General features: G+C 39.0%; 1 protein-coding gene across 1 annotated transcript in view; it reads right to left on the reverse strand.

The window, feature by feature from the left end:
- Nucleotides 1-27,803, reverse strand: part of gstcd (glutathione S-transferase, C-terminal domain containing) — a 53,872-nt gene that overhangs the window by 15,905 nt on the left and 10,164 nt on the right. The window contains exons 6-8 of the mRNA XM_085459148.1: nucleotides 3,330-3,445; nucleotides 2,946-2,990; nucleotides 1,630-1,758 (exon numbers count right to left, since the gene is read on the reverse strand). Coding sequence (XP_085315274.1) covers nucleotides 1,630-1,758; nucleotides 2,946-2,990; nucleotides 3,330-3,445 — 290 coding nt within the window. The remainder of the gene's footprint in view (nucleotides 1-1,629; nucleotides 1,759-2,945; nucleotides 2,991-3,329; nucleotides 3,446-27,803) is intronic.

A 27,803-nucleotide genomic window follows, 5' to 3' on the forward strand; every position in this document is an offset into this window, starting at 1 on the left:
CTCTATATTTAGATAGGAAAGTGGGAAGTGAGTGCAGCACATGTAAACATACATGGAAATACAGTAAAATAAGACAAAAAAGAGCGTGCACAATTCAATAAAAAGAACGTCAGTATTTGGTATTACCATTTTAATTCTTCAACACAGTCTGAACTGTCTTAGTAGGCAGGCTTCTTCTAATTTCTTTAAATAATCTCTAATTGGGAGTAGTTCTCCAGGCTGAAGGACATTCAAAGCTCTTCTATGGATGCTGGCTCCCTTTTGTTCCATACCTCAGCCTTTCCTCCCTGTTTCCCTTCCTTGAGACCATTTCTGATGAGCCTTTAGTCAATAGTAAATGGATGAACCTACAGGCCAGATGCATCTTTAAGGTCTTGTATCAGGTCAATGCTGCATTTTTTTCCACCTCATTTTTTAAGGACATCGCTTTTAGATACTGTTCATCTGCTGCAGAGAGTTGTTTTTTTGGCCTTCCAGAAAAAAATACATTTAGCTGAAAATGATCAGATACAAAGAGTGGACTAAAAATGAGTGAACAGCAGCCAGTGTCACCAAAAAAAGTTTGAAAGACCTTCAAAAATCCTGGGGAGTTATTGCTCAAGACCACTTTTAAAAAATTACAAAAACGTCAGGCTCAGTGGAAGGAAAACATATTAACGTGAGGACTGGCTCAAGACTTTTGCACAGCACTGTACGTATGCACATTTTGTCAAAAAGCCAGATAACAACAATTGTTTTGATGCTACAGTTCTGTCAGTTATTGCATAATTAAAATGTTTGAATTTTTAATTCAGTCAAAGACAGAATATCACATTTCCTTTGCAGGATAGTGCAACAAGAGAAGCAGTGGGACAATTATCTGTGCACTGATTATTTATATTTCTATAAGAGAAAAGTTTCTATCCCAAATGTTATTACTGATTAAATTCTCCACATTTTTAAGATTCTCTTAGAAAGCTAAGCTGTGAGAAAAACAATTAGCTTTAAGAGGTATTTTGAAAAACCCCATTATGATTCATGATACTGTGATTGCAATATTACAGTAATTACAATTTACAATACAATAAAACTGCAGAACAGATAATATAATAATTGCTCTTAATGGGTTTAATTTCATGGCTCTGGTGTAATTTAGTGACTTTTACCATGACAAATAGATTTGACATCACATGCGCTTGCTGCATTTTTGGTTTCTGTTTTTCACACACTGGGAATCTGAAGTGTTAACCACACTGTCTACAGCAGCGGTCCCCAACCCCCGGGCCTCGGCCCGGTACCGGTCCGTGAGTCGTTTGGTACCGGGCCGCAAGAGTTGAGGCTCAGGTGTGAAATGTATAGTTTTCAGGGTTTTTATTGGTTTTCAGCGTTATTTTGTTATCGTTTTTATCGTTAACTCGGTTTTCCTGGGTCTTTTCACGTGTGTTATGAATAAATCTTCTTTTTTTCGGCACCGGTACTGGTTTTATTTTGTTGTATTTATCCGCGACACCCTAAAGGCCGGTCCGTGAAAATAATGTCGGGCATTAAAGGTTGGGGACCGCTGGTCTACAGTACTGTACTCTTTAGATCATCATGCAAATAAATGAAACAAATTGTGCAAAAACGATTTTTGTAACTTGCTATGCTCACCCCGATGTGAAAAGGTCCAGTGAAGTAATCCAGATTGGCCTGAATGAAGCCGATATTTTTCAGACCGAGCTCAGCACTGCGACTCTGAGCCCTGACCAAGGACTCTTCTTTGTTCTCTATGAGGATGACCTTAAGCAATGACAGAAAAATCCCCACTGTGAGTAGCTGCTTCTTTTTAAAAAAAAACCTGAAACAAGCACAAATGCATTTAAACTTATCCGTCTACATATCCTTAACAATATTAAAACACATCACAAATATTAAAAATTCTTAAACAAACCATATGCTTTGTGAAAAACTAAAGCATTTCATGGAGATGCATTTAATTATTAGGAATAATAACACATAATAACAGAGAGGGATGGGAATGGAGAAGCGGGAGGGGGTTCTTGTAAAGTACCCGCTTTTGCTTCTGTCAGTAGTTCAATTCCTCGGAATTGCTATTCTGCTTGTCTTAGAGGCTGGATCAGAGTCTCGCAGATGTTTAGCTAGCCTTTTCATTAAGGCAGGGAAGTGGTCCACTCAGGACCGGGTCTTTCCCTGCTGCATGTGCTAGTTGACTTCTTCTGGAGCTTCTGGAAAGCTTTGCACTCGTCAGGCCCATATGGGCTCCAAAGGCTCAGTAGCCCCCAGTGCACACAGCCAGCCCAGCGGTTTCCCAGCTGGGCAGCTGCCTGAGGGGTTAGCTGGTTGATCTTGTGTCTTTTGACGTGTCTTCCTCCCCTCCCCCCAAACCGGTCATGGTGGATGGCTGCTCCTCCCTGAGCCTGGTCCTGCTGGAGTTTTTTCTTCACACTGTCATAAAGTGCTTGCTCATAAGGCGTTGTCTGATTGTTCGGGTTTTCTCTACTACTGTAGGATCTTTACCTTACAATATAAAGTGCCTTGAGGCAACTGTTGTTATTATTTGGCACTATATCATTAAAATGTAACTAAAATTGAGATTAATATTAACAGGAGAGTAAAATGACTGAGGTGAAATTAAATGAATGTCATCAAGCAGCGACTCGAGTGTGTCCTGTATTTCGATAGGATCATTTGCTGCATGTGATAAAATTAGCACCATCAAAACTGCACGTTGTTGTTGTTTTAATTATAATCCTAACGAGATCCTAATGAGAATCGATAACAGAGAATCGATAAGGAGTCAAATTGATAAGTGATATTTATAATGGAATCGGAATCGATTCCCATCCCTAACATTTTTAAAAATGCCTGCCAAAAGTCACCACATACCACTCACGAACTCTACTTAACACGCAGCTAACACACAGACACACACACACACACACACACAACATCTTCATACATGTTACCTGGCAGTCTGGAAGTGTGTGAGCAAGAACAATCCCTACGTGGCCCTGAGAAAGAGCACAAAGAATAAAAATATGAAAACGCATGAAAAGAAAACAGCACACATCAAAGAGGGCATCGACAGAGTTATGATTAGTGTCTCCCTTTCCAGCCCTGACCCGTGCTGCGCCACTGCTCCGAGCCTGCATTTTCATTAGCACAATTACCAGTCTGCTTGTGCGCACCGGCCAGCAACAAAAGGCGTTTAAAAAGGGAAGAAAAACGCGAGGGAGTGAGGGCTGGTTCCTTTCAGCTGGTCCCTAATGGAGCATCTATCGAATGCAGCCGTGGTCAGGTATAGTGATAAATATGCATGCTGAGCCGGACTGATGGATGAATACTCGTACCGTTCCGCTGCAGAAATCCACGATGGTGTATCCTGGCCTGGCGAGCTCTGTAACCATGGCAACCAAGTTATTCAGCTGTTGCATCTTCCTGACTGCACGGATATTTGACATTTTCCCTGCAAAAAAACCCCAAAAACCAAAACACTCATTTCATTTGAGCATAAAGTGGGAAAAAATAGACTTTAACATCAAATTCATCCAAAAACCCCCAAAAAACAATTAAAGGATTTTTTTTGTTTTTACACTCCCGGAGACGACAGCTATCAAACATGAATTACATTTTGTGAGGATTAGAAAAGCCTTCTTTATAGCTTAGTTGATCTGAGTCAACATTAGCCGTTTACAATAAGCACAAGACTTTCGAATAAAGCACATTTTTCATTATTGTAATGCCGTCTTTCTTTCTGCTGTCAGGGAACAAACGGGCTTTTCCCGCAACTGCTCAAATTATGATTTACAGCCAGCTATTTCAGGTAATGGTTATAGCACACAGATGAAAAGGCCTCCACTCTCTCATCAGCATGTTTCTGGCCAACAGGGACCGCGAACAATCTTTCAACATCATAAAAAGCGGACCTTCCAGCCAAATTCAAATGTCCCCTCGTTGGTGGCAGAGTTTTCTGCTGCTGTGCGAGCAGTGTGTACCTCATTAACTCAAAGCGCACTGCAGCCTCCTGCATCTTCCGTTTTCCAGCACGTCACGTCGGCAGTGAGCCGTTGACACGCTGTGAGGACACCATCTCTGGTCCATAAATCTAGAGTGATGAGTGTTTCATTTACCCCTGAGTCACACCCTCATAATCAGACGACTGGTATAGCAAAATCAAAATACTCCTATACTCATATCTAGCTCACGTTGCTTCATATACAATAACAGGAGAGGAGAAAAAATTCATTCTGCCACAAATGGGAAATTTCACAAAGGAGCCATTCAGCCTCTCGCACTGGCTGTTACTGAGCTGATCACAGTTATAGGGAGAGCACAAACCATAAGTGAATACAGAGAAACATCGGCAGGATACTGAGAAGACTGCTCTTCGTTTGGATGGGTAATTTACACAGCTACAGATATTTCTATATATGCACAGCTCAACTCCAAAAAGGCCTTAAAATAGAAGGTTTCTGAAGGCTGTGAACAGAACTAGATTTTAATTTTAAATTAACATGCAAAGCATGATAAGATTTGACGGTGCAGGAATGGATGTCTGGGGCGTCACTAGGTATGCCAGGGATGCAAAAATGCAGTGCAGATTAGCTGTGTGTAATGTTTGATGTGAAAGACGCAGGACACGGGAGCTTTAAAACATCACCAGCTTATCTTTACTGATAAAGCTGATAAGACAAGCTTGGCCCATTTTGACAGACCTTTCCATTAATCCGACAGCCCGTGTGCTTCAAGTCTGAAGACGCACTTCACTTAGCACTTCACTTTCCCACAAAAGCCTTGATGGAAATCTCACCAGGTCAGACCGAGTACTGGTTTCAACATGATACGAGTGTGACTGCATACAGTCACGTTAACTCTCAGGCTCTCACCAGTTTACGACTGCGCATGCCTCTTGTGCATGTTTGTGAGGTGCTCAGCTCATTAGAGAATCCCCTTAACAGCAATAACATGAACACATTGGCATTTTATCTTATCGACTCTGTTTCTAATTTGCGATAAGATTAAGGCATTAACCTATGATGCCTCTCTCGCTACCTCTCTGAGCCTGTGAGGGACGTGCAAGGTGGCGTTTAGCACAGACACAGACAGACTTTTACCATGACCATGGCACGCCAAAGGTTTGGTTACAAAAAAAAAAAAAACAACAACAACAACATTTCAATATATTGGACAATTTCTTTTCAGACACACAAAATATGCTATATGTAGTTAAATGCTTGTTTACAGTATGCCTGACTCTGCTTGCACTGGTTGTTACTTTCCAAACATGTGTTTCCAGCAGGGATGCTGCAGAGTGGTGGCCAAACTATAAACTATGCAACAAAAACACCCATAACACATCGAGTCAAGGAGTTTATTGAACTCCTCTATGTATACCAAAGTATTCTAGAGTCAAATGTGAGGACTGGCAGTCCTGAAATGCATCAATAATCCCACTCACAGCAGCAAATGGCTGAAAAAGAAAACAGTCAATGTCAAAAGTCAAAGTTTAGACCCCAATCTGACTGAAATGCTGTGGTGGGACCTTAAGAGAGCTGCACATAAACAAATGCCCACAAATCTCAATGTGCTGAAGCAACACTTTTAGACTCTCACACTGATAAAGTCTGATAAAGTCTAAAAACCATTACTTCAAGTTATTGCTGCTAAAGATGGTTCTACAAGCCACTAAATCAAGGGGTGTACTTAATTTTTTACACACTGCTTCTGCTTTTTTTTGCTTTGGTTTGTGTTTTATAAATAATCACAATGCATCTCGGGGTGTATTTACCACATTTTAAGGTTTTTTTTTTAATTATATCCTTATATGTAACCCTGTAGAATAGATGTGGCGTGAATAAGGCACGGCGGGACCACAGAGCAACGTTCAGAGCCATCTTTATTTAATTCACGTCACACCACAACACCCCAAACCCATGAGTCCCCGTGTTTTTAACTAGGCGGGCGTGATTAAGGATGCCGTGCAGGTGCGTCCGCCCTCCCTGCACGGCACCGCAAACCACGCCCCACCACAATAGAATAAACAGTGTATTTTTCATTTGACCTTTCTTCTACATATACATTTATTAATACATAATTCTAATTTAATCAAACATCTGATGTTTAATGACAACAAAAGGTTTCAGATTCTGATTTAAAGCTCTACCTCTGCTCTGTAACAACCATCTTATATTGAATACAGAGGCTTATTTATCAAACAGGAGGGTTGAGGTTGGGCCCTCTGCTTGAATGAATAGTTTCACAAGTACATCACGACATGATGCCAGGGTTGCTAGCTAAGGAATAATAACATAAAGGGTAGTGAATACAACCACTGTGCCCGAATAAAGCTTGGTCAAATAAAATATAGCAATTGTGACACAGAAGCCTCAAAGGTCTTATCCAAACCCTAACTTACAAAAGAAAACCAATCACAAACCATGTAATTCACACAAAGCTCACTCTGAGAAGGACCCATCTACAGAGATTTTTTTTCTTCTCCACTTTTCCCCCCCTCATGCATCCCAACTAGATGTTCTATCCCTCAGTCACTTTACTTATAAAGTGAAACCAGCTGGAGCAATCACAAGTATGACAGAAACTGCCTGCCACTACCACCTAGCTCAGCCCAAATGATCCACTTGCAAGCAGAGCTGTTTGACAGGTACACATTAACTCAACTCTCCTCTATCATTACTAACCCAACATTTCAGCCATTAGTTAGGCACTGTCCTTTACAGCATTATGCCAAGTAATTAGAAAACCATGCATAAATTATCTTTTATGGGTAGAAGAGACTGACAGCAAGGACTGAATCTATTCACCTGAAACAGGAAATTAGAGTTTAAAAAAAAGAAGCTTGGCGAAAACGCTGAAACATGGCTTGTTGTAGACAAACAATTGTCACATTTACAGATATTCATTAAGAATGTCATGTTTTCTTAAAACAAGAAGAAAAACACATCATAACTGATTGGGCATAACTTTACGGCCTGATATTGTGTTGGTCTCCCTTTTGCTGCCAAAACAGTCCTGACCCATTGAGGCATGGACTCCACTAGACCGCTGAAGGCGTGCTGTAGTATCTGGCACCAAGATTTCAGACACAGCTTCCTTAAGTTCCCATGGATCAGACTTTTTTTGCCCAGCGCATCTCACAGATGCTCAATTGGACCGAGATCTGGGGAAACTGGGGAACAAGTCAACACCTCGAACTTGTCAAACCATTCCTGAAACAAGAGGCCACAGCCTTCAAGGAATACTGGTCCCATGAAAGGGTGTACATAGCCCGCAACAATGCTCAGGTAGGTCCGTGTTAAAGTATCATCCACATGGATGGTAGGACCTAAGGTTTCCCAGCAGAACATTGCAAGCATCAAAACTGCCTCAGCTGGTTTGCCTTCTTCCTATAGTTCATTATGGTGCGGTCTTCCCTTGGTAAGCAATGCACACACACCCGGCCATCAACGTGAAATAAAAGAAAACATGATTCATTTGACTAGGCCACCTCCTTCCATTGCTCTGTGGTTCAGTTCTGATGCTCGCCTACTCATTGTTGGTGCAACAAAGTGTGATGCGTTGTGTATTCTGACACTTTTCTATCAGAACCAACATGAACCTCTTTGGCAGTTTGAGCTACGGCAGCTCGTCTTGACCACACAGGCCAGCGTTTGCTTCACTAACAGATGTCAAGGTGAAGTCATAAACAGTGTCATAATGCCTGATTGATGTCTAAAATCAGTATAATCGGGCAAAACATAAATGCAAGTTTAATTGATGGATTTATAATCACTCTGCTATCCATAGCTTACACACTGTATATATGCTTAAATACAATGTAAGACCAAAACAATAATTTTGGATTTTCTGCTTTACCTGTCTACATGGGAGAAAATATTTATTCATTGGTTATACTACACAACCACAATCCCAGTCTCCGGTTGAAAAAACGTAATTACTTCTTTGTTCCAGATTATGTTTCCTTGACCTCTCAGTATATTCTGCTGACATGTTCCTTTGGTTGGAATCTGATGGGGTTCAGGTGTTTTCTTCTCAAAGAGTTTTGTGTTTAACCTCCTTCCGCAGGCGAATGCGAGCCGAAAGCAAGCACACTGATGTTGGCGGAGGTTATGAACAGGTGCACGGACGTCATCCCACCCAGATAACTCCAGGCACAAAGCCAGAGATGACAAACCTAGTAAGAGGCTTGGTATCACAGAAACAAGTTTTCTGTTTTCGTAGGAGGCTGACTCTGCTTTGACATCTCCCAAAGCTCAGAGAGGAGAAAACATGCTGTGGCAGCATCACTGGAGGGAGACACAGGATCCATTAATATGTGTGTCCTCTGCTGCTAAAAGGTGCCTAGCACTTCTGCTGCTGGCACTGAGCCCCGATCTACTGCCTTTTTCCCCTGATGCTGCAGAACTGCCTTCCTTATCAGGGAGGTCCATCACACAGATTAGAATGTAAACACATTTCTGTGGCACACGGGACCTCTGTATTCTGCAGGATCCAACTACCATCTCTAAGAGTAAGTAAGTAAGTAAAAAAGAGGACATGCTGGTTTAAAAAGCAAATATAAGAAGGGGCTGGTTTGAGATTTAAAGTTGAGATTATTTAATGTTTGACTTCAATATTTTACATTTTTGGATTCCATGTTTGTTTGGAGAAATTGCTAACTATTTACTGCCAGAGTGGCAAAAATGTAGGAGAATGTTCTCTTTGGAAAACAAAAAAAATTCTCCAACTCTTTTTTATTTCCCAGAGTCTGATTTGCATTTGAATTTAGGACAGCGCATTTGTGTGCCCGGAAATACCCATGCATGCCATCAACTGTTAAAAGTACCACCTTTTACATAGAGATCCTGCTCCATTTAATCCCTAACACCATTGGGATAGAAAGTTTCCATATGTTCACGTAACGTGCACATGCCAGAGTAACTCAGCCTCAGACGTGTACCAAAACCTACAGGAGCTATCTGCTGGATGACGCTATTGGTTCTGCTGCTATAGAGGAAATGAATTTCCAAGAGTGGAGCATGTCTGCAACAATGTTCCCTGACAGAGTAATCCATTTACAACCACGAAATATGAAGTCACAGGATGTCATGTGAAAAGATGGCGAGCCAGAAAAGCGACAACTTCCAGAGAAACTCATTATGCGAATCACATATGGACAGCTTTCCATGGCATGCAAGCATATGGCTAAAAAGAACTATAAAGAATAGAATACAGTATTTTGTATGTCTTTAATATTGTGGCAGTGAATGTACATTTAGATATTGTTGCAATAAATATAAATATTTACCTAAGCATACTAAATTATGTAAATATAAATCTCTGTGTGGGTTCAGTGTTTTCCATTTTTAAATAGTCTTTATCTGACAGAGGTGCTGCAAAGTGCATGGGCAATTTTAGAGTCATTATCTCCATTAGGCTTATGTACAATAATGCTTTGACAATATGATTTGGGGCAGCTGTATGTAATAATAGGATGAGATTATTTTTTTAAATATATAGGAACAAATGTTATAATATTGACTGTAAATGGTGTTTAATGGTCTGAGACGAGTAATTTATGTGTCAGTACATATAAAGTAAATAAAACACTGGTTTATTCTTTGACATGGTAACTATGGAAGGAAACTTAAATACTGCATTCAGTTAAAATATATGTTGTATATTTTTCATACCATACAGTCTACTGGAAGGAAACAAACACAGAAAAGTACAGACAAACAAAGGAGAGACTTTATGATGGTCACCAGGGTGAAAAGAGAAATGCACATATTGATTTTGAAATAAGAAAGGCTGAAGTTTGAAGAGGGAACTGTTGCATTCAACTGAATACATGTTTGCATAACTATAAATCGAATAATGAAGTCATATCCAAGTACCGATATAGTTATATATCTGTTGATATAAGCACAGGGAGACCCAATGTGCTCAAGTGTTTCAGAAAATGAAATGGCAACAGTGTGGATCATCTTCACAACCACTTCGGCAGTTCTTCTGAACGTGCTGTGAACGCCTGGATCCGGCTTAAGTAGCCATGAATACGGCAGAGTGTCAATTGATAAGTTTGATTGCGGAAGTTTTGCAAAGAAACAATAGCAATGTTTTCTTGCCTTGGCAGCTGCTCACAACAGTGTGTGTGTGTGTGTGTGTGTGTGTGTGTGTGTGTGTGTGTGTGTGTGTGTGTGTGTCATAAAAACAAGTTAACAGATCTTGTGGGAGTTGGAAGTGCCAAAACCGAAGATCCTTAAAAAAAAACAAAAACTAACTAATATGAAGCCGTAACCTGTAAACACCAAGTCCTGCAGCTCAGCCTGTCATAACTGCTGAATAAAATATTCAATTCTTTCACTGTCTAGGCCAAAAATGCTCTATAAATAATAATAACAATAAAAAGGTCTGTGCGCCTCATACCAGTGAAAGACTGGCTGATGTAACCACAGCTGGGTGACAGAAAACAAGCTATATTGCAGGCACGACATGGGACTAGAAGAGTGTGACTTGCACACACAGACCCAAATAAAGAGTGCTTCTGACCACTTAATAAATGAACTGCCTGGAGCTCAGTCACTAAAGTAAAAATGGATTAGAAAGACTTTGACAAATGCCTGCCAGGATATGAAAGGCATAAAAGCACACGGGGTAAGAAAAACATGTCCTGCATGTACTTTTTTCAAAACCACATCATTGATGACTTTATGATCATAGTAATTAAAATTCAATGTCTACTTTAAATGGCCATTCCACTGCAACTAATGAAAATACGCCAAATATTTTGTTCATGTAAGGCATTTGTCACTTAGCTAATTAAAACTCTAATTTCACAAAGCTAATTACACATTTGCTATTTGCCTGTCAGCAAACACCCTCCCTCTAAAAGGGAAATATTTCATCATGTTGTAATGTCTTAACAACGCCGAAGCACCAAGCAGGTCCCCCTTAAAGCACAAACTAAGTCTTTGTTAACTTGTTCTTTTTTCGTGCAGTTTGCTGACACGTGCACTTGTAGCTGCCGTTCATTGCGATCTATAATTATGACATCAGAAGGAGACTGGTGAGGAAGGTGGAAAACCTTTGCACAAATACGGGTTCTCTCTCCAGTGTTAGATTTGCATCCCTAATATTAATTTCTGTGGAGTTAAAGGGACATTCAACATATTTTTATTCTGTCAGGAACCCAATGTTTCTGTATATGGCAGGTAGAATTGTTAGCTTGTCAACTTCTTTTCCCTAATTCAAAAGCTGAACATATTGTTGGCATTTATAAGTTTACGCACTGGTGCATTTGGCCATATGTTCATCATTATGGAAATCTGCTAGCTAATGAATGAGGAAATGAGCTCTGGCATGTCTTTGCAGCGTGTTGAATGTTGGTTATTAATGACAGGCAAAAAATCCAAATTCAGCCAACAGTGTAATTATCACGCCATATATTCACACGTATCCTTTAGAAGGGCAAGGAGACTGGAGCCTATAATGGGAAGTTAAAGGTGAAGGTGGACAGGTTTGCCAGTCATTGTGTAAATAATATGGGGGAAATCCTGAAAGCTTTAACAACACATGCCAAGAGGTTTGAAGCTATGAGGAGAAACGCTGAGCAGTAAAGATATAAAATCTTACTGACGATCACTGAAAGCTTCAATTGTTGTCAAGCTGTCAAAGAAAAAAATATCCTGGCGTCACTCAAAGATTTTTCAGCACATCTGTGTAAGACTGTAGTGACAAGAAAAACAAAAGGTAATGAAAATAAACACGAGGAAAAAACTTCTCATTGTGCATCCTTAAGCAGTGCTGGAATGTCTATCAAAACATGACCTAGCTGTACGCGTAGCTGTAGGCGAGAGGTTGGGAAAATTATGGAACTCCTTTTGTCCCTCCAACAGGTCGTGACACATTCCCAATCTGTGTGCAATGCCTTGCTTCAATATGAGCGTTCAACCAGACATAACAAACGTGTTTCCTGAAATACACCAGTTATCATCTGAAATTATGTTGGAACCATTTATTAATAAATTACAACTGAAAAATTAGTAATTGGCAAAAATGTATAAATTCCAATCTATTGTTTTCCTTTTTCCTTAGCAATAAAAAAAATCACTGTCTCTGTAGACAATTTAGATCTAATGTCGGATTTGGCCATAATGCACAGCACTACATGTGGCACAAATCAAACACAGCACCAGAGCACAAACACTTCATACCACCAGTCATGTGTCTAGACTTTGCTTTGCTACAGTTACTTCCACATCATAACTTTTTTAATTACACATATTGTTCTTTTTATGCCATAACTGGGATGAAAACTGACCTAAGTCTGCTTTATAAATGAGCTGCCTGTAAAATTAAGTGGGCTGCATATGGGGTTAGGTGATCTGCTCTCCTCCCATGAGTAACCCGCACCACTGCAGCCGGTATCATCCATTTGTTATAGTGGTGCTATCCACCCTCCATAACCAATGCTGTGTGTTAAATAATGTTAGAACATTTTCCTGGTGTTTGAGTTTTTGTATCCTCACAGTTTTACTAACTTGCTCAATCAGCTTTTGTATATATAAAATAGCTTATCTTCACCATGTTCAGCCCACACACAACGCGATCTCTTGCTGACAATCACCCATGCCAAATTAAACAAAAATGAGTGGAGATAAACTAGTATCTCTACCAATTATTATTCCAATTTAAAATCAAAGCTTCAGATAAAAAAAAAAATAGCCTTCTTCTGATTTCTTTAACTTCTAAAAAGGGAAAGGTGCATCAGGGACGCAGAACTGAAACTACAATGAGGCAGATTAAATTGACAGAATTACATTTATCCAATAGTAAAATATTGATTTCATAAAACAGGAAAACACGAAAAGTTTGCCTTTATTGGCAAACTGTCGGCAATGACTCGGACCATCTCTGACACCACTCCAGCTGCAATAAGAAACTAAACTATCCTGTAGTGATTTGTAGGTAATTTCAGCCTTCTGACATTGCTCGTTGGGCTTGACATCACTTCCATTCACATCAAAGAAAGTGTGTTTTGAATATTGATATTTTGAAAGTATACATAGTGCTTATTCTCAAAGATTTCTGGATGGTTAAAGAGAGACAAAAGCAACACCACGACAAGCTTAGCTACTGTATCATTTCAACACTTATGGAGATAGCATTGAATATCTTAGCCATCATTATAACAATGTGACATTTTAATAATGGCACGTCAAAGAAGACAGATCAATAACTCTCCTTTCGGCTCCCATTGATTGCATAGTCTAAATGTTGGCTTGCAGTCGGTCTCCTGGGCACCGTTCGCTGCCCTGTTTAAAGTGGATGTGGCAGGGGAAAAACTCCTACATTCTTTTGCTTTAAAACTCGGATCGTTCGTAATCGATCCATCCTGTAATAGCCACAAGCACATTGTTGCAGAAGATTCAATGACCACAGAGCTGTAATCTGGACCAGCACATTCACAGCTCAGAGAAACAAATAACCTGAGGCCATCCAAAGCCTGACACGCTGGTAAACTATCTTCACAAGGAACACACCGTTTGTGTACTTGAAATGTGTTTTTTATATATATTTCTACCACAGCAAATCAATCTGTCCCATTTCATGAGGTACTGGAACCTAAAGAAAGGTCACATGTTATGAGTTTTTCAAGGAAAGAAAGCACTACAATAAACTTCTGTAGATTAAAGAATTTTGAGAGCTGTGTAAATGAGAATAGAACAATGTAATTAAGGGAAGATGATTCAAATGCTTTTATTTAATTGAAAACTTTAGTAAACAGAATGGTTAAAAAACGATTTTGGGAATTTTGACTTTGAAAGTAGGAATCTTTTGTTTAAAAAATAGCTTATTATCAGTAACAGCATCTAACACTATACATCATTACAATATTGAAAACAACATAGAAACACATTTAAATGAAATGTAATAAAATGATTGTGTTCTTCAAAACTGCACTTTCAAGACGTGAGGAAAATAGATTAAATAAAAAACACTTTTTTAACATTTCTTCAGGCTACAAAGAGCTACAAGTATGTTAAGTCTAGAAAATGCTTAATTTCACCTGTTCTTTCTGTTACGGCTCCTCAAAGTCTTCCTCCACAGTTGTACATTTAAACGAAGTAGTTTGTTTTTATTCAGCGCACACTCTCAGCACTCTACACTCTGCCAGAGCTGTCAAAGTCAGGGAGTATATGGCATAAAGCTGGCATCGTTGGGGGGCTGTGTCAATGTCTTTTGGCCTGCAACCTTTGTAAAATCTTCCAGCCAGAATGGCTTTTAGCCCTAGTTTTGCAGTGCTAACTCAAGTATAAATAAAGGCTAGTTGGACACCAGCCAACTGGTGTCCCTTTTGCTCTCTGTGTCCTTACAGAAATATTGGGTTGTCAAAGGCAGGGCCCCTCTGAATAGAGAAATAGAGAAATGTAACCTTATTATTGTCACTGCAGAAACAAACACACTCCTGGAGCTTAAAAGCAAGATTTTAACAACAAATTAGAGATGGACCGATCCGATATTACATATCGGTATCGGTCCGATACTGACCTAAATTACTGGATTGGATATCGGAGAAAAATAAAAAATGTAATCCGATCCATTAAATATCACAAAAGCACCTCACAAAACTTGCAACACGCCGTAACTCACCTCAGAACGTTAGCACGTCGGAGCAGTATGCATCACGTGATAGAGCGGCTGTGGCATGCGGGACCTGTGGTGGTCTGGATAGCATGTGGAGCTTCGCTAGCAACCCGGCATTTCATCTCCGACAAAGTTATCCCGAGAGAAGTAAAGCACGTGTGTAAGTCCATCTCTGAATGTTTGTAAAGCATTCCTGCGTTAAGCTTAACAAGCGACTGCCTCTCGCTCTCCGGCTGCTACTTCAATCGTGAAACTGCTTAACGATCAGCTGATCGGCTTTTCTGTCGCGAGTCCGTGTCTCTGGTTTGCTTTTGGCCCACTTTGCACCAGAAAGAGGAAACCAGCGGCTGAACAACAGCAGCACGTTTAAGCTTGATCAGCTGTTGTTAGAATTTATTTATTATTACTTTCTACACCAGGATCTTTTTCTACGTAGCTGACGCTGGTAACTGTGCAGGGGCGGATCTAGCAAAGTTTAGCCAGGGGGGCCGATAGGGCATTAACAGGGAAAGGGGGGCACAAAGACATACTTTTCTTTCTTATTCTCGTTTAAAATGTCGAGCTTTTAATAAATAATTATCTGACACCCAAAGTTTTAATTTGATGTAAAATGAATAGAAGTCAATTACTGTATATAGTGACTATTAAGTCTAATATATATACCCTAGTAAGCTATAGTACTTTTTACTTTGGGAAGGTACCATCTGTGCAGTCTGCAATTTTGTTGAAGAAAGATGTTGAATCTATTTAATATTTCTTGAAAAATAATTGATTTCTGTGCATTTTTTTCACACTTCATCAAATTAAGGTTGATTACGTCGATTAAGCATCATGAGGTGGAGCGTGAGGGGTGGTTCCCTATTTTTTATTTATTTATTTTTGTTGTTGCTGGGAGTTGGAACCCTATTAGTTAGGTTGCTTAATATTTACGCTAAGTACTCTTTAAAATACCAGAATAGTGAGGATGGTGTAGGTTTAAGTTTATTAGATTGATCAGTATTGCTGAACTATGAAATATTTTTTTTGTATACAGGTATAACAGAATAGCTTTAGTGTAGTTGTTGTTTTAAACTTGAGTATGAACTTGCAGACTTGCAAAATGCAGCAAGATATTTTAAAAAACAGTTTTGTTGATTAAAAAACACTATATCGGATTCATATCGGTATCGGCAGATATCCAAATTTATGATATCGGTATCGGACATAAAAAAGTGGTATCGTGCCATCTCTACAACAAATACTCTGTTTTGATGGAATAAAAATCATTGCTCCTTTAGCTTTCTTTGGCTCTCCAGCTCACATTTTAATTAAGTGATAGAAAGCAGACACTTTGTCTCAATATTTATCTGCGTCCTCGTTATATCCACAAATGTGTTGGCGCTACACAGACATTCCTATTTAGGAATGTGGGACAAGAATCAAGGGATTACAGACTGGCCACAAACACCACACGTGCCCTTTGGATAATTAGAGGAGGATTTACGAGTCATTATTCTGTCTTACGGAGCTGTCTGCATACTAAAGGCACAAATCGTGCGAACACTGATGTTAAACTCAGTCTCAAACCTCTTCTCACAAATTCCAAACCAAAAATAGCCTGATACACATTAGTGTAGATAAAAGAATCTACAGTTATCAAAATATCAAGGTAGGTCGCTCCTGCAGCCTAGGTGATATATGTTTATTGTAAAAAGATCTGCAGACACAGAAACAGACAAAACACGTGCATAAAAGACGATTCTCGCCTTTATCAGTGTAATCCTACACCATGAGGGTCTAAAATACACAAGGGAAAACACAACTAACAACAAGGTGTTGAACAAAAGCAACTGAGACATGCATGCCAAAGTCTATCCACAACCTTGCTTTGAGCCAAATTAGATGTGGGCAATGGGGGAGGTCCCTCCTATATAAAGAGCACATTTTATGGTTCTCACTAAAACCAAATATGACACATCATCTATTATAGTTCAATCGATACAGAACTGAATAAAAAGGTTTGAGCTTTTCTTTGAGCCCGTGCTTACAAAGACAGAAATTCCAGTGAGGTGACACATAATGATGGGAACAGCAAAATACTTTAATTTTGCTGTCAGGAGTTTGTGAAAATAAAGTTGAAAACATGTCCTTTGTGTCAAAGCAATGCTTATGACATGAAATTATAGAGGCTCTGAACAGAAACAAAAGGAAGGTAGGAAGCGAAAAGGGAGAAACATGGAAAAAGAAAAACAGACAGAAGGAGAGAGCGTGCATACTGCAAAATATGCCAGCTCACATAGTAAATCAACAAGACAGATGCATGCCATATTTAAGAATGAAGTATCAAGCTGCAGATTTCAGCTCTCCATTGCTAATTTAAGTTACTCAATTAGTTCAAGACTGCTATGGAAAATATTAGTAATCAATTAATTATGTGACATTCATTCATTTTTGGAGGCTCTGCTTTCCACACATAACCCAAAATAAAGGTAACCAGATTAGCATCTCCTCGTTTCCACTTGTAATTATAAATTAACACAGTGGAATGCAACATTTTATAATAATATGTGAAATGTTTGTAGTGGACGTACATGTTGAGTCAAAGGAAACCATCAAAACATCCTTTGGGACGAAAGACTTTGGTCACGCAGGTAACCATATGGTCGATTGGCCAAACAGAAGCCATTTCTCCCAAAAAAAGATCATGACAGTCCACTGGGAGATTGCCAAAAAATAGCTTCCAGACTATGAGAAACTAAATCTTTTTCTCAGAGCAATGCTACAGTTTAAAATAAATGGCTGTCACATCATGCTGTGGGAATGTTTTTCTTTGACAGTGTCTGGGACAAGGACAAAAGGAAAAATGGATGCAGGAAAATATCGAGCAATCCTTTGACAAAACCTTTTCTAAAGTACAAAGGATCTCAAAAGTCACAAAGGAAACCGTTGCTTCAGGAAACCTCTGGACCTAAATCCAGATTAGTATCTCTGGAGCGACCTGAACGTGGCTGTGGACCAACACCAATGGTAAAAACTTCCAAACTGATATGTAACAGTTTTGACTTTGTCTTTTTGTACACTGGACGAGCTCTTCACCTTATCTACATCTTGTCTGTCTTACTCTAGCTACATATAGACCGGTTGGGCACAGGGTTTGCCCAACCGGTCTATATGAGTTTTATGGATTTAGACCAGGGCTGCCCAATCCCAGTCCTCGAGAGCTACTATCCTGCAGCTTTTAGATGCATCCCTACTCCAACACAGCTGAATCAAATGGTTTGATTACCTCTTCAGCATGCCATCATGTTTGGCAAAGGCCTGATAACAAGCCATTCATTTGATTCGGGTGTGTGGGAACAAGGATGCATCTAAAAGCTGCAGGACGGTAGCTCTCGAGGACCGGGATTGGGCACCCCTGATTTAGAGAATTCATATGACTGTAAAACTTCATGCTGTCCTGTGAGGAGTTCTTCAAGATTATTATGGATTATTGTTACAGACTATTCTGGTTTTTGGCTTTATTGGCTTTTTTTTTCTTGGTTATGTCTTAACCAGCTTGAACATGGTCGGTCTTGCAATCAACAGCTAGAATAAAAATTAGCACCTCCAAATCTACAGTGATGGTGGTCATCTTGGAAAGGATGAATTGTCCAATAGGGCTGGAGATAAGGTGCGGTCTCAGAGGAGTTCCAGTAGCTTGGGGTCTTGTTTGCAAGTGGGGGAAGAGTAGAGGGGGAGACTGACAGGAATGTCCAACCATAGGGGTAAAAAAAATAAAATAAAATAGATGGACTGTTAAAATTTGAAAGAAAAAAAAAAGGGGGGGGGGGGGGGGGATTTCTAGTCAAACCATTTCCAAACTGTTAACAAAAATGATTAAAAAAAAAAATCCACATAAGAGTGGATGAACAAGACTGCAGTCTCTAGAAAAGAATATTAAGAATAAAAGAATATAATTACTTAACAAATAAATTGAATATATGGCTTCTGATTATTTTGTATGATAACAAATATGACTTCTGAATATTGGAGAAAAACAACTACTAAAGTAAAAAGTCCAAATATTTTAGACTTCATAAAAATTATTTAATCATTTAATTACACTATAATGTCTACAATGGAAAAATATAGTGGTAACTAAAGGAAAAGATATTTTTTCCCCCACATACAATAGTCTAAACTATGCTCCACAGGAATGGCCTGCAGAGACGAGATTGCGCAGGCTGAACAGACTAATCACTAATTAATTACGAGTGCAGTGAAACTGCGTTAGAAACATGTAATCCAAAACTCATTGAAAACTAGCTGAAGGTAAGGCAAATTGTCTTCCTCCTCAATACCCACACTGCAATCCCTCACCAGAGATTATTGAACAAAACAAAACTGGGGAGACAAATGAATATTCATGATATGACATTTGCAAGGAGCTCATCGTGGAGGCAGTCAGTGGCTCTGCATTTAAATGGGCACAATTCAAACATCACTGCAAATAGTGAAACTCTGTAGTAAGCCTCCAGGGAGTCTAGATGTGTTTGAACCTGAATTGTAGAAATAAAGTGCCAATTATCCCTCTAATTACGAATAAAAAAGCTAGCTTCCTGTTGTGCTGGCTCCCATGTTTACGGCATATCTTTAAATCTGCAATTTAAAGGCTCTAATGAGTTCAATTAATTGAGAATGAGAGGAGTGATTTGGGAGTCACAGCCTGCTGTTTGGAGTTGTAAGCCCACGGGGATGCATGTTAACCAAATGTAGGGATACAGTTCAAATATATCCTCACTTAAAATAATAAGATCATTTAAAAACACATGCATACTGTATATTTATATTTGTATCAAAATATTCTCTACAAAGAAACTACAATCTCTCATTTTAACGACATAGGGGTCATATGATTGTTGGGTTTTTCTCTGTATGTATCATTGTCGGGTCTACCTTACAGTATAAAGTGCCTTGAGGTGACAGTTGTTGTGATTTGGCGCTTTATAAATAAAATTGAATTGAATTGAATTGAATCGAATTCCAGGTCTGAGGCAACACTAGTGAGAAACGGTTTTAAACTTGCCCTCTAACACCAGCAGTGGTGACTCCTGTGGTTTGAAAAAGAAAAAGAGTCTGAGAGAAGTCTATGGAAAAGTGACCATACTACTCATATAGTTACTTGATCTTAAAAACAAAAATATGTTCATTTCCTATAACATTTAGTAACATCTCGTATAATCCCGCTTCTTGTCCTAGAAGAGCTGGGATAGGCTTCTGCCTCCCTGCAACCTTAACCCTTGGTAAGTCTAAAAAAAAGTACTCCTTATGGAGGTCCTAGAGGCAAAAATCGACCACGCCATAAAAAGTGCTATAAAAAGATTATACATTAATATTTTTCCATTTCAAATTAGCCAATATTTTAGACCTACTTCTCCTTGAAATATATATATGAAGTTTTAATTATATTTTCGTTGTTTTAACCCTTTAAATCCCAGGTTTATTACAGGAGCGCAGTTTTTTTAGCCCCAAAAAACAAAAAAGTAAATATTTTCAAAAAAACCCCATTTGAAGTAATATTCGTTTGTTATTATAATTAGGCCTTTAGATGGACTAAAGATCGGCACCAAAATTAATTTCGATCCACTTACAATTTTTTTTTCCGGAGCCGGAAATGTTCTCCAGGCGGCCAATGCTCCTTCTCTAGGCCGACAGAGGTGCATCTTCCCGGCTAAGTCGCGACGAAGAACCGGGGCATTTTTTCGTGGGACGCATTTCTCCAGCACACACGTCCGGTACCACGTGACAACAAATACGTCATTTCCGGTTGAGTAAAAAAAAAAATTTGCACCCTCTCAACGACCTGGGGACAGAAAATGGTCCCGCCCAATCAGCGGGCGAAGCAGGTGCTGCAAGCCTCAAATGAGTCTTCTTTTCCCGCAGGTCTGTTAAGGCAGCCCGCTGTTTTCCAGCAGTCGTCAAATGTGAAGCAAGGGCGCCACCCGGTGGCCAAATAAAAAAATTACAACTCTAAGGCCTCTTCTCCAAAATGGAAATGAAACTTAAGCCATCGCCGAGATGCTTACGGTATAAATCCTGCAGTGAAAAATAGCGTTTATAATGGGTTTCAATGGGGCGATTTATGGCTCTAGCGCCTCATGTGGATGGCGGTTTTTAGCTTAGCCACCTTAAGCTAATCGAATAAACGGAGACGGCAATTCTAAAGAAAAAAAAAAGGGTTGGAAGGTTTGGCTATATTCTATTCAACACAGTGAAAATGGCCTAATATTAAAAAACGCTGTGGATGAAAAATGGCTGTAGGTCCTACTGAGGGTTAATAACTTTGAGATTCTTAGATTAAACACTTTGGACTCAGGAGGAATATTTGATTTATTACAAGCATTTGGAGAGTTGAAGTTCTGAATGGTGTCAAGATCAGTAAGTTACATTTAGTGCTGGGAAACTGGATGGAGATTTTAATTAGCCTGATATCCAGGGTTAGTTGAAAGAGAAATCTGTATACATGGCAAGTGTCTGAAGGATACATCAACTCAGTAAAATTCCAAATAGATTACCCTTGACATTTGTCTGTCAAAAGCCTAAGGATGCTAAGCACCTTTTGACAACTATCTGACAGCCAGGCAGAAAAAAACACATTTAGCCCCATTCCTTAACTTTCCCTCGTTACTATTACTGAACTCAGACCAAACACTAATGGTTTCCAGAAAAAACAAACTAAACACGGGCAGAGAGTCAACAATGTGATCTTCAGAATAAGCTGATATGTTAATGCACAAATCAACGGTTAAATACATTTGTGTCTGAACCTGATGTAAATCTCTCAGCAGAGCATCATTCAGCCCGATGGCTGGACAGCAAAATAAGTGACTAAAAGTGGAAGTTTGAGTTTGAGCTTTGAACAAGTTTTTTCAACTGTTCCTTTTCCAGGATGGAATGATTTTGAAAACAAAAAAGTATTTTCTCTAATGTTAAGAGGAAGTTCTGCTTGTAGCGTCAAAATTATGCATAAAGGCTCAAACACATATGCATGCATCCCCACTAATTTACTAGCCATCAACAAGCTTCTGGCCAAATTCTGGCCAATTTTAACCACTCATCTTGGCCAGAATTAGTAACCTGGTTTGCATGGACCCAGCACATATTGACAATGATAATTATTTTAAATAACTTACACTGAATATAAGAAGATTCACTTTTCTATAACCTAAAGGAAGAAAAACTGAACTTTCACAGAGATGCAAGATTTCATTTGGAAGATGAAATCATTGTCATACAGTATTTATTTAATTTTTTTTATAGTTTATGATAATCCAAAAGAGTGAAGTTCTACTTTAAGAATTAGTATTATGCCCTCAGGGTATCCAGCCAATATCTGTTGTTTTTTTTAATGAGAAAAAGTCAAGTTCATGAATCTAGACTTCAATCAAATACAGCTAATTATCTTCTAGTAAGTTCATTAATAGTAAAATGACATGCCTGAGGGAAAACGACACCCATGAAAGGCAGCCAAACTGATTTAACAGTGGAACAAATCTGGTATGTGCACATATTACAACCTTAATCCAAGTCACTGGAAAAGCAGAGCAGGAAACAAAAAGAAATTAATCCACCCACATAATAAAATAAATGACACTTGTAATTTGGACATTCCATCTCACATCTTACAGGCAAGTCTTCCAGCTCACAAACACATATGTTAAACATCTGAATTTTACCTGGAAGCTAAACATGACAGATGTTTAAAAGCTCAGTGTGGAGAAAACAAGCAAAGCACTGAAAATTGTGCAAGGGTCACAACTTCTGATGAAGCTAATATTTCCAGTGGGATTTAAATTAAAAAGAAGAGGGTGATGCAGGAAGATGTCAGTTATGGGAATAGGAAGTTCCAGCTCAGCTGCAAACACCATTTCAAATCGTTTAATGTGTTTAATGTTGCCTCGGAATATTGTGAAACTACTTAACACTGCGTGGATATTATAATACTGAAAAGCCATTACAGATCGACCCTGACAACACCGCATCAGCAGCCCCGCGGGCTGGGAAGTATCACAAGTTCACCACATTAACAAAACTGTTTTTTCCCCCAGTATATCTAAACTAATGGGCAGATTTAGAAGCAAATCAAAACTTTTACATCAAAAAATGAATCAAGTGGCGTATTCGTGACAGAGGCCATTGGTAATCATGAACCTACAGAGAATTAATACAAAGCCTGCAGCTTTCCTTCGAGCTTTAATGACTACTTAGCATTTTTAGCTCACCGATTTGGTTTAACAACCTCAGGTTTACTGTTTTGCTTCAGTCTCTGTGCTCTTTCTGATGCAGCAGCAAAGAGCAACTAGTCAACAATGAGCAACTAGGTGATAACGGAGTATTTATATTAAAAAAAACAATTTTAGATTAAAACCTGGGGTAAAATAAGAGAACCCAGCAGGAAAAAGTGCTACTGTACCACAATGACTGGATTTTTCTTCTTACTTTTTAAAATGTATTTTAGCTATTGCATACACAGCCCTTCAATGGAGAAAGGTCATGAGGCACGTTGTGAGGTTATTGTGTTCTAGTGCAGCACTCAGTTGTTCAAAATATCTGAAACAGCACCTTTAAGTACACACAAGCCAAGTTATTAATGTACAAAACAAAATATTCTACATGATCTGCATCCAGTTAAATTACCCACATAACCAAGTTCCTAATTCCAGTAAAAGCAAATCTCTTCCTCATTTTTTCTATTAATCTATGCGTACTTTTCAAGAAATATACACAGTCAGCTGCGGAGTTTGGGGAATCTCAATCACATCTCTCTTGCAGTAGAAGCAGGGAGCCGGAGACAAATGGAGCCAGCTTTCATTCAAGCAGTTCAACTTCTGCCATGCTGTTGTAACCTACGACAAAAAACAAAGGAACTCGTCTCATCTGCGTGTACCAAAACAACCCCGAAGGATCTAATAGCGCCATGTCTCAAGCATGACAACTTTGCAGTTCTTCACCAGCTCTCCCCTTTAATGGCTCGTTGTCTTGTTCACCCCCTCGTTCCTGCCTTGTTTTCTACTGATAACCCTTGTCTCCCCTCATGCTGTCTCACCCCTATCTCAATCTCCCACTGTCACCCACTCCATCATTCTACCATGCTTTATTTGCACCTCCTCTCCTCCATCTATTAAGTGAAGTGCTGGAGACAAGCCACTGGCTGTTCTAACACAATGGCCCCTCTATTCACATTGCTGTTTATCTGTTTGCAGACAAACCCTGACTAAACGTAGTGAATCAGCGCCTCCATACAAGCAGGACAACTTTGTTGTTCTACATATTATGCACACCTGGGAGCCTGTGTGTACAATTTTTTAATCAATGAATGCAAATAGGTCCGTATATAAAGCAAAACAGTTTATGGAGATGTGCTAGCATGATTATTATTTGACAATTGTTTATTTTTTAGCAGTCAGACGCTTGGAGGTTTTTCCATGTATACTGTAAGACCTAAATTGTACCCGACCTTGGAAATGGATAAAAATAGAAAAAATGGATGAAGGCAAACTCTCATTTATTAATTTCAAATCCATTGCTCTAGAGTACAGAGCAGAAATAACCCCATTTCAAAATTTCATGTTTCAAAGGCTTGTGGGTGTTATATATTAGTTTTGCACACATGGAAATATTTATGCACACGTAAGGGGAAAACACTGAAATTTTCCCTGTAGTACTGTACGTGTGTACATGTGTGGAGCCATTTGTGCGCACAAAAGGAATAGATAGATGGGGAGGCTCATGTGCTGGAGTTCTGTACAAATTGTGTGCCTTTCGTCTCTGCTCCTCTTTAATTACACAGTACAGAATCACAGGGGCTACCTGCATGCAAGCATAATTCTGCAGGAGCAGACATCAAGAGCACCGTTTATCATGCAGAGTGCTGACAAAAATGGAACAGCTGAAATTTAGTATCTCTACATGATTTTCACTCTTGGTATAGACATCCCGCCTACATCACATAGAGTACTTCAGTTCAGGTATCAGTGGAGTTTTAGGGAAGAGCATTCTAGATGTCACTGAGGTTTAGGCTAGAAATTGATGCTAAAGTTTCACTGTGGAACCACATTAATGAGCTAAAAATCAGTGAGACCCAATATAACCAGTACAGTGCAGTCAAAAGTAAAAGGATAATGACATGAGCTCAGTTTTATTTGGCTCTAATTCAGCACAACAGACCAACAATGAAACATTGACTATGCAGTTAAAGTGCTTCGATAGTCTTCTAATGACGTTTCGTGTGGGTTCAAAAAGGTTTCCTGCTTTTTGTGCCTGCACCTCTGAGTATTGGGACTGTTCCTGCTGCTCTATTCGTTTTGTTGTTTTTTTGCTTTCCCACGCTGCCAAACTCTCCTCACTCTCAGCTTTGTCATTACTCCTCTGATGCAATCATCTTTTTGGCCGTCTTCACCGAGTCAATTGGTCTCATATCCCCTCTTTAAAACTCAACGCTAATTATGTCAGTTTGCCTTCCAAGTCCATCTTTCCTCTTCTGCATCTCCACCTAATCCAGGATGTTCTGAAAACATTGTCCAAAGTTACAATCAGCCATCTGCTAACTCTGCTCCACCCCCAGACATTTTGGCAACTTTGAGACTTCGTTCTGTTTTTTACTTTACTGGAGTCAAACTGCCAAAAATGAGTTCAGTGTGGAACTTCTTTTTATACAATCCCCCAATTTTAGGACAATGGAGCAGAACAAACATACAGACAAGATATCCAAGTTTCCAGGATGACTTTAGTGATGGTGAGATCCCTATAATGTTTTTTTGGTTAATCTGTGCCATGAAAAGAAATTTTGTAAAGATTTATTTAACATACAATGAACTCTTCTAATTTAGGAGATGCCTTGACTTTCCTATACCTCAACCTTGTTTTCTTTAAATAAATATCTCAACACATTTTGAATTATTTCTCATCAAAATTTCTTAACAAACATGAGAAAAACTGTATTTAAATTTTTTGCCCATGTGAAGAACATGACAGACTATCTGTGCACTTCAGTCTTAAATCAGTCATCAAACTTGATACAAACACCCAAGTAAATGAAGTCCCATACAATGAGAGCGCCGAATACAAAAAGCTGACCCACTAACAGAAGTCGGATATTTCCTAAGTCTGGTCTAACCTCCCCTCCCCACTACTCTTCCAACCTTATCTTGATACTATCAAACAGCAACAGATCAATGGACGACACTCGGGTCTACACCTAGATGAAAGCAAAGGTAGTGTGGTGTCTAAATGTGGTAACTAAGCATCAATCATGTAAATTGCATTAAGGAGGGCAAACATCTTCTTGGATTCTAAAACAACAGATAGCCTGCATCAGGAACTCAGTGATCTTAAATCAGGTTTTTAGTAGCAAGGATCCATTGGTTGTAATGCTTGTTGTTTTAATGGCAAGAGCCTCAAACCAACTAAGCCAAGTAAGTAAGTGTCAATAAACAATAATTAGCATCATGACTTTACTTCAATTTTACAATATTTAAAGTACGTAATGAGGAGTTGAGAGACTTTTAAAGTTACATATTCATAATTAAGTATTTATTTCGCTGGCATAATGAGAGAAATAAATGAAAAAGAAAAAAAAAAAAACATACTACAGTTATTGAAATCTGCTACTGCCCAGCTGCCAGAATTGTGAATATATGTACAGGTCCAGATTGGGTGCTTTTTTATTTTGCTCATTTTTAACCTTTATGTTTTTATAAATCCTACACTGCACATTTGTATACAGCTTCAAATGAAAACAATTTGAAAGTAAAGACCAAATATTAAAACACATTTTTTTAATTTTTTATCTCAAAATTATGACAGATAATAGAAATATGTCAATGTGCTAACAGGCCCTTATTTGGGCAACACATCAATTTAGATGTGTGTTATACTGACTGCCTGGAATATTCACACAAACAGAAAATAACAATGAGCAAATCAAAACACCGTTTGTTATCAAAGTTTCTGTTGAATCAGTAAAAGTAGGAATAAATACATCGGGAAAATACGCTTCAAAGTAGCGCAAGTTAAAAGATGGATCACAGAGCAAAGGCTTCAGGACGCAAAATAAACAAAATCACTCAACAGCTCGTTTATCTGTTTATTTAGCGTGTTTGCTCATTCCCTGCGGGGTTTTTGTTGTATTGTATGGTAATGTATCATTTTGTAAACCTGTTTGGTTTGGATATGGATAAAATCAATTTACTATTCAAGTTGCTTGGAGTGAAAAAAAAAAGCTTAATATCATGGTAATGAAGTGGAAATTTGACCTACACAAAACAAAAGCTGAAAAGAGGTAGAGATCTTAAATTAAGGTGTTTTTTTTCCTTTTCTCATTTTCTTTGTTGGAGGAAATAGGCACTGCATGAACTCCTGCTTGTAACAATTTCCCAAATAAGCAAAAATGAAAGGAAGAAAGAAACGAGTGCGCTACACAATATTAAAGAAAATTGAAATATTTAAACAATCACATGCATGAAGCATGTGCCTTCATCTACCTTCCCCAATTTCTTGTGTCAATAACACTGAACCGGCAACGTGACCGTATGGCAGCAAGTGCCCTCACCTCACAGCAAGAAGGTCCCACCAAAGCCAGACTGTGGAGTTTACATGTTCTCCCTGTGTCTGTGGGGGTGGTCTCTCCGGGCTCCAGCTTTCTCCCACAGTCTATAAACATGCACGTCTATTCCAAAAATGGCCAAAGATGGGAATGTGAGTGTGAATGGTTGTCTATCTCTCTATGGATGGACGGATTCAAATGTATTGGATTGAGATGGATGGATGGAATAACACTTATATGTTGGGAGTGATGCATGTGCATCATTTAGCGTTGCTAACAACAAAGACATCTCACTAAAAAGAGAAACAATGCAGGTGAGGAAAAGAGGCAAAGAAACAGATTTTTCCCCTCTCTCTGTTGCTCCAATGCCACCTGGGGCAGCAATCAACAAACCTCCCCCATTGTCTATCACAAACTACTCTCACAGCAAGAAGTATCCACTAAGACAAGTGGGACACTGTACAAGTTGTCTTTGAACCTTTTTAGGTGTTTTTATTGTTTTTGACTCTTGTTCTACCACAGACCTATTTCACACTTTCACCCTACAACATCAGCAGGATAGCACATGTAGATTAAAAATCATTAGGGGACCCTCAAGGGGAACCGCATCCACCTG

Source organism: Copadichromis virginalis, linkage group LG6 (genome assembly GCF_057382275.1).
Source record: "Copadichromis virginalis isolate Kocher_CV1m ecotype Utaka linkage group LG6, C_Virginalis_male_GT1.1, whole genome shotgun sequence".
In the NCBI taxonomy this organism is placed as follows: domain Eukaryota; kingdom Metazoa; phylum Chordata; class Actinopteri; order Cichliformes; family Cichlidae; genus Copadichromis; species Copadichromis virginalis.